The 15809-nt window shown below is 34.9% G+C and overlaps 1 protein-coding gene across 1 annotated transcript in view; it reads left to right on the top strand.

Moving 5' to 3' along the window:
• NEMF (nuclear export mediator factor) overlaps positions 1–15809 on the top strand; it is a 56139-nt gene that overhangs the window by 11805 nt on the left and 28525 nt on the right. Inside the window, exons 6-16 of the mRNA XM_047861400.1 lie at positions 623–690; positions 1670–1756; positions 3109–3182; positions 4295–4365; positions 4444–4519; positions 4905–4967; positions 6317–6394; positions 6534–6742; positions 6999–7190; positions 7500–7563; positions 10106–10194. Of these exons, the coding sequence (XP_047717356.1) occupies positions 623–690; positions 1670–1756; positions 3109–3182; positions 4295–4365; positions 4444–4519; positions 4905–4967; positions 6317–6394; positions 6534–6742; positions 6999–7190; positions 7500–7563; positions 10106–10194 (1071 nt within the window). The remainder of the gene's footprint in view (positions 1–622; positions 691–1669; positions 1757–3108; positions 3183–4294; positions 4366–4443; positions 4520–4904; positions 4968–6316; positions 6395–6533; positions 6743–6998; positions 7191–7499; positions 7564–10105; positions 10195–15809) is intronic.

The following is a 15809-nucleotide window of genomic DNA, read 5'->3' as shown; positions in this document are numbered from 1 at the left end:
GGTACTCTTCTGGCTGGAAGGTTTTGCTAATAGCTGTAGCAGAGGTTCTCAAAGTTTAGCATGGGTCACATTCACCTGGATGGCTTGATAAAACATATCCTGCCCCTGCTTCCAGTTTCTGATTCAGTGGATCTGGTGTAGAGCCCAGGAATTTTCAGTTCTTACAAGTTCTCAGGTGATGTTTGTGCTGCTGATCTGGGGATCAGAGTGGCCAAACAGCATCCTTAAGAGCTCTTACTAAATGCATAATTAGGTAAAGCCATTCCAGGTATTAAGATTATCACCAAGCTCTACAAACATTTACCTGTTATATAGGAACATCTCTTTCTTAACACATATGGGCACATTTTCAATAAACAATATGACTAAGTTGAAAAGTATTGATTTTTCTTAGAAGACTTGGTTTCAGGTCCTAGTCTGCTGCTCAGGAACCTACTGCCCTTGGGTAAATTACTTTTATGACCCATTTTCTTACCTACAAAGTGAACTAATTCTTCTTGTATGTTAGAGTATTGTGATGATGAGGCAATTTGATGGAAATGAAAGTATTGTAAATATGAATATTGTTGTAAGTTTTATTAAATAAAAGATAATGAGAGGCGTGTCAATTTTGTTTTCACAGACTGACTGAAATAATAGCCAGTGCACCTAAAGGTGAACTACTGAAGAGAGTTCTTAATCCATTACTTCGTGAGTAAGCCTAAATAGAGCAATGAAATGTTTGCAAGAAAATGTAGTTTTCAGGAATATATTTAAATCTTTTATAACTCAAGAGAGTATTACAACAACTTGATAATGTAGAAGGGAGCTTAAAATTAGCTTTTGAATAAATAAGAATTTATTTTTAAGGAAAGAGGAATTTGTTATACCACATGAAGTTTGACCTTTATGTGTTAGCTTTTATTTAAAAGCAATACAGCTAAATAAACTGATAGTATGTTATCTAGCATTTTAGTGCTAGTGTACTATTCTGAGAAATTGTGTTTTTTTTCTTTTCATTGTGAATCTTTGATTTAATAACCACTTGAGTTTTTGTTTTTGTTTTTGTTTTTAATTGGTGTGTCTCAGGGTACCCCAGAATCTGTCAGGTACTTTCAATCGGATAAAGATAATCCAATAAACTTATACTTGAAAAATCATTACTCATCCCTACACTGATGAGTCTGGAGAGGACTTGGGCAGGCAGGTATCCTCAGTTACTGGGCATTAGGGAGTCACTTGTCCTCTCTTCTGAAATTAGAATGCATTAATAAGTTACCTTTACAGCTTTCCAACTGTTAGTATAGCATACATAAAATTGTTAAGTTTGGATTTTTAAAATTAATTTATTAATATGGGGTATTGTATTAACCAGTTTTTGGATACTAAAGCATTCTTTCATTCCTGATTTGAAATCCTTTATATGTGGCTCAATTCCATTAAATTCTTATAAAATTTATGCACTGACTTCTGCAGTTGTAGTCTCAAATTTTTGTAAGTACTTGAATTATCATTTGTAATTACATTTCAAAATAAGTAAAGTAAAAAAATAAAATCATAAAAAGCAAAATAAGTAAATTGTTATTTTCATTGACTTCTGAGTAGATATTTATATTGGGATGTAAATTTCATATTATATTTTGAATATTATATAGGGGAATACTAAAAATAATATCTTCTGCTTTTATAGCCTATGGACCAGCTCTCATTGAACACTGTCTTATAGAAAATGGATTCTCTGGCAATGTCAAAGTGGATGAAAAATTTGAAAGTAAAGGTATGCCTGCATACTACAATTTTTGCCCATTTTCATGTATTTCCTTTTTTAAAAAACTATGAAAATTCTTTCTGGGAAAGTAATAAAAGTGAGCAGGTAGTAAATCTGTAAAAACTATAAAATATTTGATCTATTAATTTTTTTTATGTTTGTTTATTTATTAATTTTGAGAGAGAAAGAATGTGAGCAGGGGAGGGGCAGAGAGGGACATGGGGCTTGATCCCATGAACTGTGAGATCATGACTTGAGCCGAAATCAAGAGTCAGACGTTTAACCAACTGAGCCACCCAGGCGCCCAGGTCTATGAATGTTCTATCCATATGGTATTTCTGGCTTCCTGCTCTAATGTGGCACTTTATCCCTGGTAACTCACATTTCAGTCTCTTGACCTACCTTAGTACTTTTCAACTTTACAATATTCTCCTTCCCCTGAATAATTGAAGTAGTTACCATACTTGAGGTAGGATCTGGTATAACACTTGATGTAGTTGAGTTATTCACCTTCTGACTAGGAAGTTGGAGTGCTTTTAGTAATAGCTTTATTCATGCATTTTAATTCTATAAGAACTGTAGTGTGTCTATATGATGAATTAGGCTTTTGTAACTACTTAAGGGAATCTAACTAAATTGCCAGATTAGGACAGTAAAAAATTAGAGGAAATATAAGGGAAAAGGAAGACTTGGCTTTTGACAAATTTATTTGCAGATTCTCATGTAAAATTACAAAAATATATTCTTCGTGTTTATATTTTGGGATTACATATCAGTTAAGATTTGGGGATATTAATTTTTATGCTGTAAATGTTTTTATGTTTAAAAATACAAATTAATGTTTTAGTGAGTGATTTTGTGTTTGACATACTAATTCAGTGCAATCCTGATCAAAATGCCAACAGGTGGTATTGTTTTTGCAATTGCAGTGTTCTGGTTTTTTAAATAAATACTGTGGAATAAAAGCATGTGAAAATGTTCAGGATAACTCTGGAAAATAATAGTAGTGATGGAGAATAACCCTTTTACAGATAAAGGTATATTAAGAACCTAATAGTTTTTGAAAAAGTAGAAAATGAAAAATTCAGAAACAGGCCCACGTATATATGGGAATTTAGTATATAAACAAAGTATCTTTAACATCATGAGGGTAAAGATGGATTCAGTAAAAAACTATTGGGATCACAAGCTGGCCAAAACATATTCTTATTTACATATACTGATTATAAACACGAAGTAACTATATTTAATTTTCTTGAACACTTTTATTATTTCATAAGCACTTTTCTGTTTTCAGTATGGTTTTGTAATAGTTAATTGGCACCTGATTGGCATTCCTTTTTTCCATTTTGTTCTGTTAGACCTTGAAAAAGTACTTGTTTGTCTGCAGAAAGCAGAAGACTATATGAAAACAACATCCAACTTCAGTGGAAAGGTAGTACCACATATTATTATTGTATATTGTACTATTGTATATTGTGGTTTTATTTCTTTAGATTTTCAGAATTCAGTTAATTAGGGATCACTACATGTAAGTTTTTTGTTAATTTGGAAATTCAACATTTGTAATATGCTTATTCTAGGGTTTTTTGGGGTTTTTTTCTAATTGCTGTTGGGTTATAATTTTTCTTCTGTTCGTTTTTTTTTTTTTAAGTTTATTTATTTTGAGAGAGGGTGAGAATGCACATGGAAGAGCATGCAAACAAGGGGAGGGTCAGAGAGAGAGAGAGGAAGAAAGAGAATCCCAAGTAGACTTCTGCCCTGTCAGCACAGAGCCTGACATGGGGCTTGATCTCATGAACCCTGAGGTCATGACCTGAGCTGAAATCAAGAGTGACATGCTTAGCTGACTGAGCATCCCAGGCGCCCTTCTTCTCTTCTTTTTATAGAAAGTACTAGGTCAGGTCACAATTGGCATACCAGGAAAGTTGAGGAATTTGAAAATAATTCCTCTTAGGTTGATTTTATTTAGAGAAATACTTTTTAATTGCTAGCACTTAATTAAAAAATTAGCAATTTACATCACTCTAATAGGTAAACATCCTCTGAATCATCTCATATCTTGTTTTTGTTCCCTATTCAAAGTATAACTTTATACTAGAAGTTCAGAGGAAGTTCTGATTAATTCCAGCTAAATTCAGTGCAGATACACCTGCCCAGTTTTTAAAATGAATTAAAATTTCTTACGAACAAAGTAAACCTAAGACTTTTTCTCCTGAAAGTAAAGTGCTATTGACTTTTTAAAGTTGCAGAATATCTAAAATTAGGAAGAAAAAAGCAAAATGTACATGGATAATCCCATCATTTTATCAAATCACTAGTTTTAATTTTCTTTATTCCTTATTTTTCTTGTCCATATGAAAAAAAGTATTAATAATACTTATTGAGCCTAGAAACATCATTTTGAGAATTGATACAATCAGTAGACAAATGCAGCAGATTATTTAAAACTAGAATAATTTTGTAAGTTTAATAAAATCGGGATCAGTCATGGAAGATACATCTTAACTATGAAGAGAAATGAATTTTAATATTGGATTTTTGTAGGGGTACATCATTCAGAAAAGAGAAATAAAACCAAGCTTGGAAGTAGATAAACCAACTGAAGACATACTCACGTAAGCATATAGGCATGAGTCAGTTTACTTTGGATATTTATTAATGTTCTTGAATGATACAATAAATATGTTTTGCAGGTATGAGGAATTTCATCCTTTCTTGTTTTCTCAACATTCACAATGTCCATATATAGAATTTGAATCATTTGACAAGGTGGGTTTTCCAATTCTGTTTTTTTGACCAGTTAGTATGATATGAGTTATTAAATTAATACCAACTTGATTTGATTGATAAATTAAAAATATTTTTGGTTTACAATCACTGTATCTGAGCATTAAAGATCATTGCAGTCACAAATAAAAACTGTTGGAAATTTTTATTGTCACTTTATTTCAAGATGAAGGACCAAAGGTTTGAACTTAATTTGATTCTTGGCCCTTTGAGCTATATAATACATTTCCTGGGAATCTGTTCAAGTTCTTTGGGTAGTGTTATGAAACAAAATGGACTCTAAAATCCTGTGTATCTAAGTTGAAGTAGAAACCCTGTTTGTTTGTTTTTTTAACCAGTTACTGTCTTTTTCTGTTTTTTAAATAAGGCCGTGGACGAATTTTATTCCAAGATAGAAGGTCAGAAAATAGATTTAAAAGCTTTACAACAGGTATGGTATTGTTAAAAACATTAAACTAACTAGGCTTGGTGTGATTTGCTGTGTAGACGATGCTTTCATATACGAATTGGTGACGTTTCAGCAGTAGTATGGGAATGCCCTGATCCCTTGGATCACTGATAATGGTCCAGAGGAGATCTCATTGTTGAAAAGCATTCCCTCGTTTGTTCCATCTGTACGTAAGATATTCTCTAAAATGGAAAATACAATGGGAAGGTGAGTCCTGTTATTTATTCCCTAGTATAATATGGGTTATTATAGCAACCCAAAGCTTTTCAACCTTTGCTGTTAAGGGAACATTGTTCCAAGGAGATTTTTAAGTAGGCCAAAAAAAGGGAAACGTTCTTTCTGTACAAATAAGTGTATTTTTCATTAAACTGGGTTTTATTCTAAGTGGGCTTTCAAACTCCACAGGAAGTTTTAATATGCTCTGTTTCTCGGTACATTTGACCATGATTTTGGAGCATTGCCACAGAGTTGTTTTAGAAATTAGCCACAGTCACTCTTGATTTGAAGAGGATTTAATTTTTCAAAAATATTAATAAATTCTTGAAGTACGTGTGCAAAAGTTTGGAATTATATGAATCTCTGTGCCCTCCCCTCTGTTTAAAAAATTAACAGCACAATTTCAAAGCTGGTGGGTTGAGTGAATTAAACAGTGTGCCTGCCACACGGTGGCAGCACTTTAGCTAGTAAACATATTTAGCAGTAACATTGGATTGCATGTTTTTATGTGCATCAGAATATTCATGAATTATTTTAGTAATCACTGTGTGTTCTTTTAATAGTCACCATTCTTATGATTCAAATCTTTTAAATACTACATCCCATGATTCAAACCTTCATTAACTGATGATTCTGTTACTAGTGTTAGAAAATTTGCCTCAAATCAGTAACCTCGAAATGCAAATGATAAATGCTAAAATGCTATATAGAAGGTAAATTAACTACTGTGAGACTTTGTGGCATTAATTTAAGAAAAAGAGTACTCTGTAGAAATAATACTGAGAAAATTAAAAGCAGCAATAACTTAAAAAGAAGCTCTTTTGGTAATTTGTGTTCTTTAAGAATGCATTTCCCTAAAACTTTACAGTTATGTGGTAAGAAGAAAATGTCTTGTAGTCAGAATACATTCCTATATAGGGAATGGGAAGTAGGTAGTGGGGAGAGGTAATTTGGGAGCTTGAAACACTTTGGGGTAGGGTAGACCTGGGTGTTGGACTGCAGGAACCTCAGACAGCATTGTGGGGTTGAAGTGGAGGAGGGAGAGTTTCAGGATGTAAGAGAGGAAAGGTGCAGAAGAAAACTAATTTTTGAAAAATATGTTTTGCCCACAAAAGGAAAAACAAGCATTGAAGAAATTAGATAACGTCCGGAAGGATCACGAAAACAGATTAGAAGCTCTTCAACAGGCTCAGGTATTCTGTTTAGCTTTTTCCCAGATTTCAAAATTGGTAACTTTAAATAAAACATTGTATGTTAACTAAGTGGAATTAAAATAAAAACTAAAAACTTAACTTTAACATGGTATTACAGTAATTGTTTTTGTTTCTTAAGGAAATAGACAAACTTAAAGGAGAGCTCATAGAAATGAACCTACAGATAGTTGACAGAGCTATTCAGGTTGTTCGAAGTGCTTTAGCCAACCAGATAGATTGGACAGAAATTGGGTTAATTGTGAAAGAAGCCCAAGCTCAAGGAGACCCTGTTGCAAGTGCAATTAAAGAATTAAAACTACAAACAAACCATGTTACAATGCTACTAAGGTGAGTTTGATTCTTAGTTAAGCAGTTAATGCTTGTTTTTATTTTGCTGTTTAATTGTTCACTGTATTCATTTAAAATTTTTTCTCTTGTATTTGGAAGTTTATCCTTGAAGATACAAAAAAAACATTATTTACATTAAAATAATGCAACTGTTTAAATACTGCAAGTAACTTTATAATTTCATTGAGGAAAAAAATTGAAAATAAAAAAGTGATGTCATTGACATTAGTGAAATACTATTGAATATTTTTAATAGAAATCCATACTTGTTATCAGAGGAGGAAGATGACGATGTTGATGGTGACATCACTGTTGAAAAAAATGAAACTGAAGCACCAAAAGGAAAAAAGAAAAAGCAAAAGAATAAACAGCTGCAGAAGCCTCAAAAAAATAGGCCATTACTTGTTGATGTTGATCTCAGCTTGTCAGCATATGCCAATGCCAAAAAGTAAGTGTTAAGTATGAATTGTAAGTAAAATATCTGCAATAAATCAGGATAATAAGGATAATATATGTATATATATTACGTATGTATGTGCTTTGGGGTGAAAACAATTTTTAAAATCTTTGTGCATTATACAACTTTGTTTTCAAAACATACAAAACAAAGTTGCATAATGGCACAAAATTTGTTCCATATGATTTGAATGTGTAAAATTAGAAGTAACATAAATAGAAAGCTAAAGAATAGCTTAATTTTACTTAAAATTTTAATAGCTTAATTTTACTTAAAATTAAGAGAAATGCATTTTTCTAGATACTATGATCACAAGAGGTATGCTGCTAAGAAAACACAAAAGACCGTTGAAGCTGCTGAGAAGGTACTTACTATTTCTTAGAGTGAATGTGAATTGTTTTTTCTCTGCTTTAAATGAGTGGCTTTAATTATTTCGTTTAAATGAGGTTTTCTAATTCAGAAATAACTTTCAAACTTAATTTTGCTGTAATTATATGTATTTCCAGTGTTTATTTTCTTCCCCAAACCTGCTCCTTCCCCAGTCTTCCCCATGCTATAAATAGCACCTTCCTTTTTCCCTTTGCTTGAGTTAAAAGTATTGGAGTCATCCTAGGCTTTTCTCTCATAAATTATATCCAGTCCATCAGCAAATCCTTGTAGGTCTTTTGTAGAGTATAACCAGAATCTGACCACTTCTCAATAATCCCAGCCCCCGTCATTTCTGTTCACATAGACTGTAACAGTAGCCTCTTCTTGGGTCTCTGCCTTCTACCCTTCCCCCCCTACAGTCTGTTCTTCAAACAGTAGCCATAGTGATCCTTTTAAATAAAAAATGAAGTTATTTCTCTTTGTTCAAAATCCATTTGCTTCCCATCTTATCAAGACAGGTCAAAGCCCTTCTCCTGCCCTGTAAGGTCCTACCTGATCCACTCCCCTCCAATTTAATCACCTGCATTCCTCTTGCTACACTCTTTTCAGCGACACTGGGATCTTAGGTGTTCCTGTAACAGTGTTGCATGCTGCCTTCTCGGGGCATTTGTGTTTGTTGCTCTTTCTACAGAGAATGTTTTTCCCTTAAAGTTTCCATGGTTTGATCCTTCCGTTCATTGGCATGTCTACTAAAATGAGACTTTATCAGAGAGGCCTTTCTTTAAAAAAAATTTTTTTTGATGTTTAAAAAAAATTTTTTTAATGTTTATTTATTTTTGAAAGAGAGAGAGAGAGAGAGAGAGAGAGAGAGCTTGAGTGGGAGAGGGGCAGAGGGAGAAGGAGACACAGAATCTAAAGCAGGCTCCAGGCTCTGAGCTATCAGCACAGAGCCTGATGCAGGCTCGAATGCACAAATGGTGAGAGCATGACCTGAGCTGAAGTCAGACACTTAACCGACTGAGCCACCCAGGTGCCCCTTTTTTTGATGTTATTATTATTTTTGAGACAGAGAAAGTACGAGCTGGGGAGGGGCAGAGAGAGTAGGAGACAGGAACCAAAGCCGGTTCAGAGCTGATAGCAGAGAGCCCAATGTGGGGCTTGAACTCACGAGGTGCAGGATCATGACTTGCGCCAAAGTCAGACACTTAGCCAACTGAGCCACCCAGATGCCCCAGACAGGCCTTTTTGACCATATTTACTAAAAGTAGTACTACTTAGTAAGCTTAGTTGGTTAAGGGGCCAACTCTTGATTCCGCTTAGGTCATGATTTCATGGTTCATGAGTTTGAACCCTGCATCAGGCTCTGCACTGGCAGCATGGAACCTATTTGGGATTCTCTCTCTCCCTCTCCCTGCCCCTCCCCTGCTTTTGTCCTCTCTCTCTCTCTCTCTCAAATAAACATTAAAAAAGAATAGTAGTACCTTCAACCACTCCCTCTTATTCTGCTTTATTTTTCTTCTTAAAAAACACCCCCCCAACATATGTTGATCTGTCTTTCCTCTAGAATGTAGATTGTATGAAAGTAAGATCTTTGTTTTGTTCATTGCTTTGTCCCAGCCCCTAGAATATTGCCTTGAACATAGTAACATTAATATCTGTTAAATGAGGGGTGCCTGGGAGTCTCAGTTGGTTAAGCATCCGACTTTGGTCCAACTTCGTGTCAGTTCATGATCTCATAGTTGGTGAGTTTGAGCCTGGCATGGGACTCTCTGCTGTCAGCATGGAGCCTGCTTCAGATCCTCTGTCCACCACCGCCCCCCCCCAACCCCTCCTTCACTTGCTCACGCACGCTCTCAAAAATAAATAAACATTAAAAATATGTGTATCTGTTAAATGAGTAGCCCTCATGACTTGTCTTCTATCTCTCTCTCCAACCTCATTTCTTGACATTTTACTGTGTAATCACTACTTTCTTGGTGAAGTTGGCCTTTTCTTTTTGCTTATAGTGCTCTTCCTATTCTTTGCCTTGATAATTCCATTTACCCTTCAGACTTCAGCCTAAATGCCATTTCCTTAGAAATACCTTCTTTGACCATAAGCATTTATAAGTTAGGTTCTCTTGTTATATTCTCATAGCATCCTTAGAAGCACTTAACATGTTTATTTGAATGATTATGTGTTTGATATTCATGTCTTCTCCTCGACCCTCGAGTAGGGTGAGAGTGAGAACTTCCTCTTATTCACTATTGTGTCCCAGCATCTAGCCCAGAACCTATCATATGATAGATACTCAGTATCTGTTAACAAATGAAACTTTTTAAAATTTGTAGGTCTTGAGCAAATATTTGTATACATTAACCTTTGACTTAAATTATTTTAATATTTAAGGCACAAATCTTTATTTTGTGTGTATATGGTGTATGTATGTAAATAGTTGCCATTTTGTGACGTTTAAAAATAATTTCTTGTCTTATTTACTTAGTGTTATTTAAATACATTGTCAACAAATTATTTAAAAACTTTTTTCTTATAAATAGGCATTTAAATCAGCAGAAAAAAAAACAAAGCAAACGTTAAAAGAAGTCCAAACAGTTACCTCTATTCAGAAAGCAAGAAAAGTATACTGGTAAGTGTTCTACCTTTTAAAAATATAGTTTTTTTGTTTTTTAATTAAAATTATACATGTATATTATTTAGAAAAATCAAGCAGTTCTACAAAGCTTGTTACAAAAACCAGTAGCCTTGCAGTATTTTACCCCTAGTCCTGTTGCCTCTTCTCTTATGGAAACTATTTTTAGCTCTTTTAGCTAATTGTTTTGCTATTTACCTCCTTTCCTCTTAGTAATGTGCTTATATTGCTGCTTCTTGGTATTTCTGTTTTGTACTCTGTCAATGACTTCCCACTATGGAAGATGAAGATTTTTTTCTTTCCATTTGGTGCTCCATTACACAGATACACACCAGCCAGCCTCCCAGTAAAGGGACATAAATTTGTCAAGGTAGATATCCAGCATTAATATACAGTAATATTTTATTGTAGTCACAGCTGAGTCATATAACACTGTTTCTTTTCCTTCTCTGCTCAGCTTTTTGTCTTCGTGAAGGTGGTAATTGTCTTGTTTCATTTACCTTCCTCTTCCAGGTGTGCTCAGACACATTGGAATTCTATCCGTATCTTGCAGAAGTCTCTCCTGAGATTTTGACCTACTTTGTTCTAAATTGGTTACCCTAAAGATCTTAAGATTTCATTTTATTTTATTCTGGAAGTTCTCTTTACCTTTCTCTGTGTTGGATTCTCTGTCCTGAATCTCCTACTTCTTTTCTTAGTTGATGGAATGTGTACTCTAGAAGCGACATAAGAAGGCGTGTATAGGATGTAAAGCTTTTGAAGTTTTTGATATGTAAAAAAAAATTGTTTTATTTAATTGTGCGGCTGATAGAATTCTGATTTGAAAAGGTTTAAAGTCATTGTTCATTGCATTAGCTTTCAAATTTGATCTTCAGAAGTCTGATGTCATTTTGATAGTTTATATTTTATTGAAAATTTGTTTTTGCCTTTCTGTAAACTTGTAGATCTTAATTTTTTTCCTCTCAGTTTTCCAAATTTTCACAATGATGTAGGTTGGCGAGGATGTTTTAATCTATTAGGCTGAATACTCTGAGTCTCTTAATTTGGAATCTTTCAGTTCTGATAAATTTTCTTGAAATATTTCTTACGGATTTTTTTTTTTTTTTGGTTTGTTTTCTTCTGGAAGTCTTATTTATTAAATATGGAACTCCTTGGGGGCGCCTGGGTGGCTCAGTCGAATTAAGCATCCAAATTTGGCTCACAGTGTGATCTCGCGGTTTGTGAGTTCGAGCCCTTCGCCGGGCTCTGTGCTGATAGCTCAGAGCCTGGAGCCTGCTTCAGATTCTGTCTCCCTCTCTCTCTACCCCAACTCCACTTGGCTCTCACTGTCTCTCTCTCAAAAATAAATAAACATTAAAAAAAAATTTTAATATGGGACTCCTTGGATGGTCCTCCAATTTTTTTGCATTTTCTATTTTTCAACTTTTAATCCTTTTGTTCTATATTCTGAGAGATTTCCTTTATCTTTCAGTCCTTCCACTGAATTTTTAAGTGTTTTTGTTTTTTTGTTACTTTTTAAAAACTTTTGCTCAAGTTTTTTATAATCAGAGTAGTTTTGATGTATTTTTATTTAAAAGTATTCTTTTCTTGCTGGTTTTTGGTTTGTTTTTTATGTTTATTTATTTTTGAGAGAGAGAGTGAAAGAGTGCAAGCAGGGGAGGGGCAGAGAGAGAGAGGGAGGCACAGAATCTGAAGCAGGCTGCAGGCTCTGAGCTGTCAGCACAGAGCCTGATGCAGGGCTCGAACCCATGAACCGCGAGATCATGACCTCACCTGAAGTCGGACGCTAAACCAACTGAGCCACCAGGCACCCCTTGGTTTTTTGTTTGTTTTTTTTTAATATTCTTTTATTTGTTGGGTTTGTCTTCAGCTTTTGTTAAGGACGTTTATTACTGTCTTGTGATCCTTAATTGTCTGTTTGTATTGTCTGTTCACATTTTATAGTAGAGCATGAAAATGCCGATTGGAAGTTCTCTGTGGGAGGTTAGGCTTATAAAATGATGTATGGGGGCTATTTTGTGTGGAATTCTCACTGTGTTTAGCTTTTTTCCTCCTCAGCTGGTCTCATTTTTCAGGAAAGGTGTTTTTTGTTTTTTGTTTTTTGTTTTTCCCCTGCTTGGAAAGTGAAGAGCTGGTTGTCAGCATTTTGGAAGCCCAATGGGAATAATAGGTTGCAGAGGCTTAGTCCCCAGTAATGCATACATTTACTAAATTGCTGTTTTACATATGTTTCTCCTACTTACAACTGTGCCACATTTCCCCTAATTTGAAGATCCTTTTCGTACACTTTATAGAACATTAACTTCTGGCTTTCTGTTAGGATGTGGAAGGAGCAGCTACTACCATGTTCACAGCTGGAACTTTTTTCCTTTTTTTAACCCCAGCTTAACCTATTTCTAGCAGTACCTTGTGCTGTTTTTAAGTTTTTTATGGGTTACACAGTGTAGATTGATTTGTTTCTTGGCTTTTTCCATTGTCAGCCTGGGATTCAGCTTCTTGAGCCTGATCACTTGTCCCTTGGTTTTTCCATTTTTAAAAATTTTGTTGCTCTTCTCTCTCTTTCCTTTCTTTTTCTCACATCTCTATTGATGAATAGGATTGACTTGTAATTTTCATGTCTCAGAAGTTCTTGGGACACCTGGGTGGCTTAGTCAGTTAATAAGCATCCAACTCTTGATTTGGGCTCAGGTCATGATCTCATGGTTGTGAGACCCAGCTCTGCGTCAGGCTCTGCATTGGTACCATGGAGCCTGCTTGGGATTCTGTCTCTCCCTGTCTCTCTGCCCCTCCCCTGCTTATGCTCTTCTTGCGCACGAGTGCGTTCTCTCTCAAAAATAAACTTAAAAAAAAGAACCAGTTTTAACTGTTGATCTCCTCTATTATATCTGTGCTCTCTGTTTTATTATTTTTCTCTTTCTGTTTTTCTTTGAGATTCATTTGTATATCCCTTTATGATTTCTTGAGATGGAAATTTGGTATATTGCTTTTTTTCTCCCAGCTTCTCTTCTTTTCTGATAAGTATTTAAGGCAGTAAATTTCCCTTTAAATCTGGCTTTAACTGTATCTAAAAAGTTTTGTTATATACTATTTTCATTATCTTTCATGTCGAAATGTGTTCTAATTTACATTGTGATTTCTTCACCCATGCCTTATTTAAAAGTAATGTTTATTAATTTCCAAACCTATGAAGATTTTTGGTTATATTTTTGTCATTGCTTTCTAGCTTAATTTGCATAATGTTCAGAGATAGCATTCTGAATTATCTCAACCCTTTGACATATGTTGTTGAAACTTGCTTCATGGTCCAGCATATTTATGGTCCACTTTATTTACAAATGTTTCATATATAGTTTAAAAGAGTGTTTGTTGTATAGTTGTTGAGTGCATCTCTCTAAATATTAATTAGATCACATCCATCAATCATGTTTTTCAAATCTTTAGCATCTTTACTAATTTTTTAAAAAAGTGTTTATTTATTTTGAGAGAGAGAGTGTGAGAGCTGAGAGAGGGAAAGAGAATCCCAAGCAGGCTGCATGATGTCAGCACAGAGCCGAAAATCAAGAGTTAGACATTTAACCAACTGAGCCATCCAGCCGCCCCCACTAATTCTTTTTTTAGTGATTGTTTTCTTAATTACTGAGAGTTTTGTTAAAAATCACATAATTGTGGGGCACCTCAGTGGCTCAATTGGTTAAGTGTCCAGCTTTGGCTCAGGTCATGATCTCACGGTTCATGAGTTCAAGACCTATTTGAACTGTGCTAATAGCTCAGAGCCTGGAGCCTGCTTCAGATTCTGTGTCTCCCACTCTTTCTGCCCCTCCCCCGCTCATACTTGGTCTCTCTCTCTCTCAAAAAAAAAAAAAAATTAAAAATAATTTTTTTTTAAATAAATAAGGGCACCTGGGTGGCTCAGTCAGTTAAATGTCCGACTTCAGCTCAGGTCATGGTGTCATGGTTCATGAGTTCCAGCCCCGTGTAGGGCTCTGTGCTGACAGTTCAGAGCCTGGAGCTTGCCTCGGATTCTGTGTCTCCCTCTCTCTCTGCCCCTCCCCTACTCATGCTGTCTCTCTCCCTCTCTCAAAAAATAAATAAACATTTAAAAAATTATTTTTTAATAAATAAAAGATCACATACTTGTGCACTTGTGTCATTCTCCTTTTATTTCGGCCATTTTTTGCTTTATATATATGAGGCAGTATAAATACAAAGCTGTATGTCTTCCTGCAGAATTGAGCCTTTTATTAACTGTAATCAGATGTTCCTTTAACTTCTAACTTCTTTTTCCCTTCTCTGTGAGATATTAAAACTACATCAACATTCTTTTGGTTAGTGCTTGCATGATAAATCTTTTTCCATCATTCTATTTCAATCCTTTTATATCCTTATATTTTAATATTTTAAAGGAGTGTATATATCATTTTCCAGTCTGACAGTCTTTACATTTAATCTGGGGAATTGACTACATTTAATGCAATTTCTGATATATTTGGGTTTAAATCTATCCATTTTATTATTTGCTGTCTTTTTTTTTTTTTTTTTTTTTTTGTTTGAGATTATTTATTTTGAGAGAGAGAGAGAGAGAGAGAGAGGTGGGGGGAGGGGCAGAGAGAGAGAGGGAGAGAGAATCCCAAGCAGGCTCCTTGCAGTAAGCATGTAACCAATGCAGGGCTCAAACTCCTGAACCATGAGATCATGACCTGAGCTGAAACCAAGAGTCTCACCCTTAATCGACTAAGCCACCCAGGCGCCCCTACTGTTTGCTTTCTATTTTGTTCTTTATTCTTTGTCTTTTTGCCTCCTCCTGATTTTTTTTTTCCTGTTATGTTCCTTTACTAAAATAATTAGAAATACATCCTTACGTTTCTCATTGTCTTTGTACTTGTGCATTTATGTTGTTTTAGAAACCTCTCTACCATCAATAGAAGAATTGTTAAATAAGTATAGTACATCCATTCAACAATGAAGATGACTTTTTTAAGATTTTAAGTAATGTTGGGGCGCCTGGGTGGCTGAGTCGGTTGAGCATCCGACTTCGGCTCAGGTCATGATCTTACAGTTTGTGGGTTCGAGCCCTGCATCAGGCTCTGTGCTGACAGCTTACTTAGAGCCTGCAGCCTGCTTCGGATTCTGTGTCTCCTCTCTCTCTCTCTGCCCCTCCCTGGCTCATGCTCTGTCTCTCGAAAACAAATAAATGTTAAAAAAAAATTTTTTAAGAAAATAAAAAAAAAAAAAAAAAAGATTTTAAGTAATGTCTGTACCCGGTGTGGAACTCGAACCCACAACCCCGAGATCAAGAGTCGCATGCTTCATCAACTGAGCCAGCTAGGTGCTCCAAGAAAACATTTTTAAGTGAAAAAAAGAAACCAGTTTGCAGAATAGTGTGTGTTGTGTTTAAAAGAAAAGGTTTAGAATAAGCATTTTTTAAAGCTTTTATATGTATAAAGAAACTCTGGAGAGGGATATACAGAAAGCTAGTAACAGTGGACTTCTGTTTGATATTGGTAATGAGAACTGAAAGGGGATGCAGGATCTTAAACTATACCTTTTTTGTCTGATTTAAAACATTTCTGAACCATGTATATGTATTAATAAAAAATCAGATGAGAAAGCAG

The sequence above is a fragment of the Prionailurus viverrinus genome, chromosome B3 (genome assembly GCF_022837055.1).
Source record: "Prionailurus viverrinus isolate Anna chromosome B3, UM_Priviv_1.0, whole genome shotgun sequence".
Taxonomy (NCBI): Eukaryota; Metazoa; Chordata; class Mammalia; order Carnivora; family Felidae; genus Prionailurus; species Prionailurus viverrinus.
This window is presented reverse-complemented; position numbering and strand designations above follow the sequence as displayed.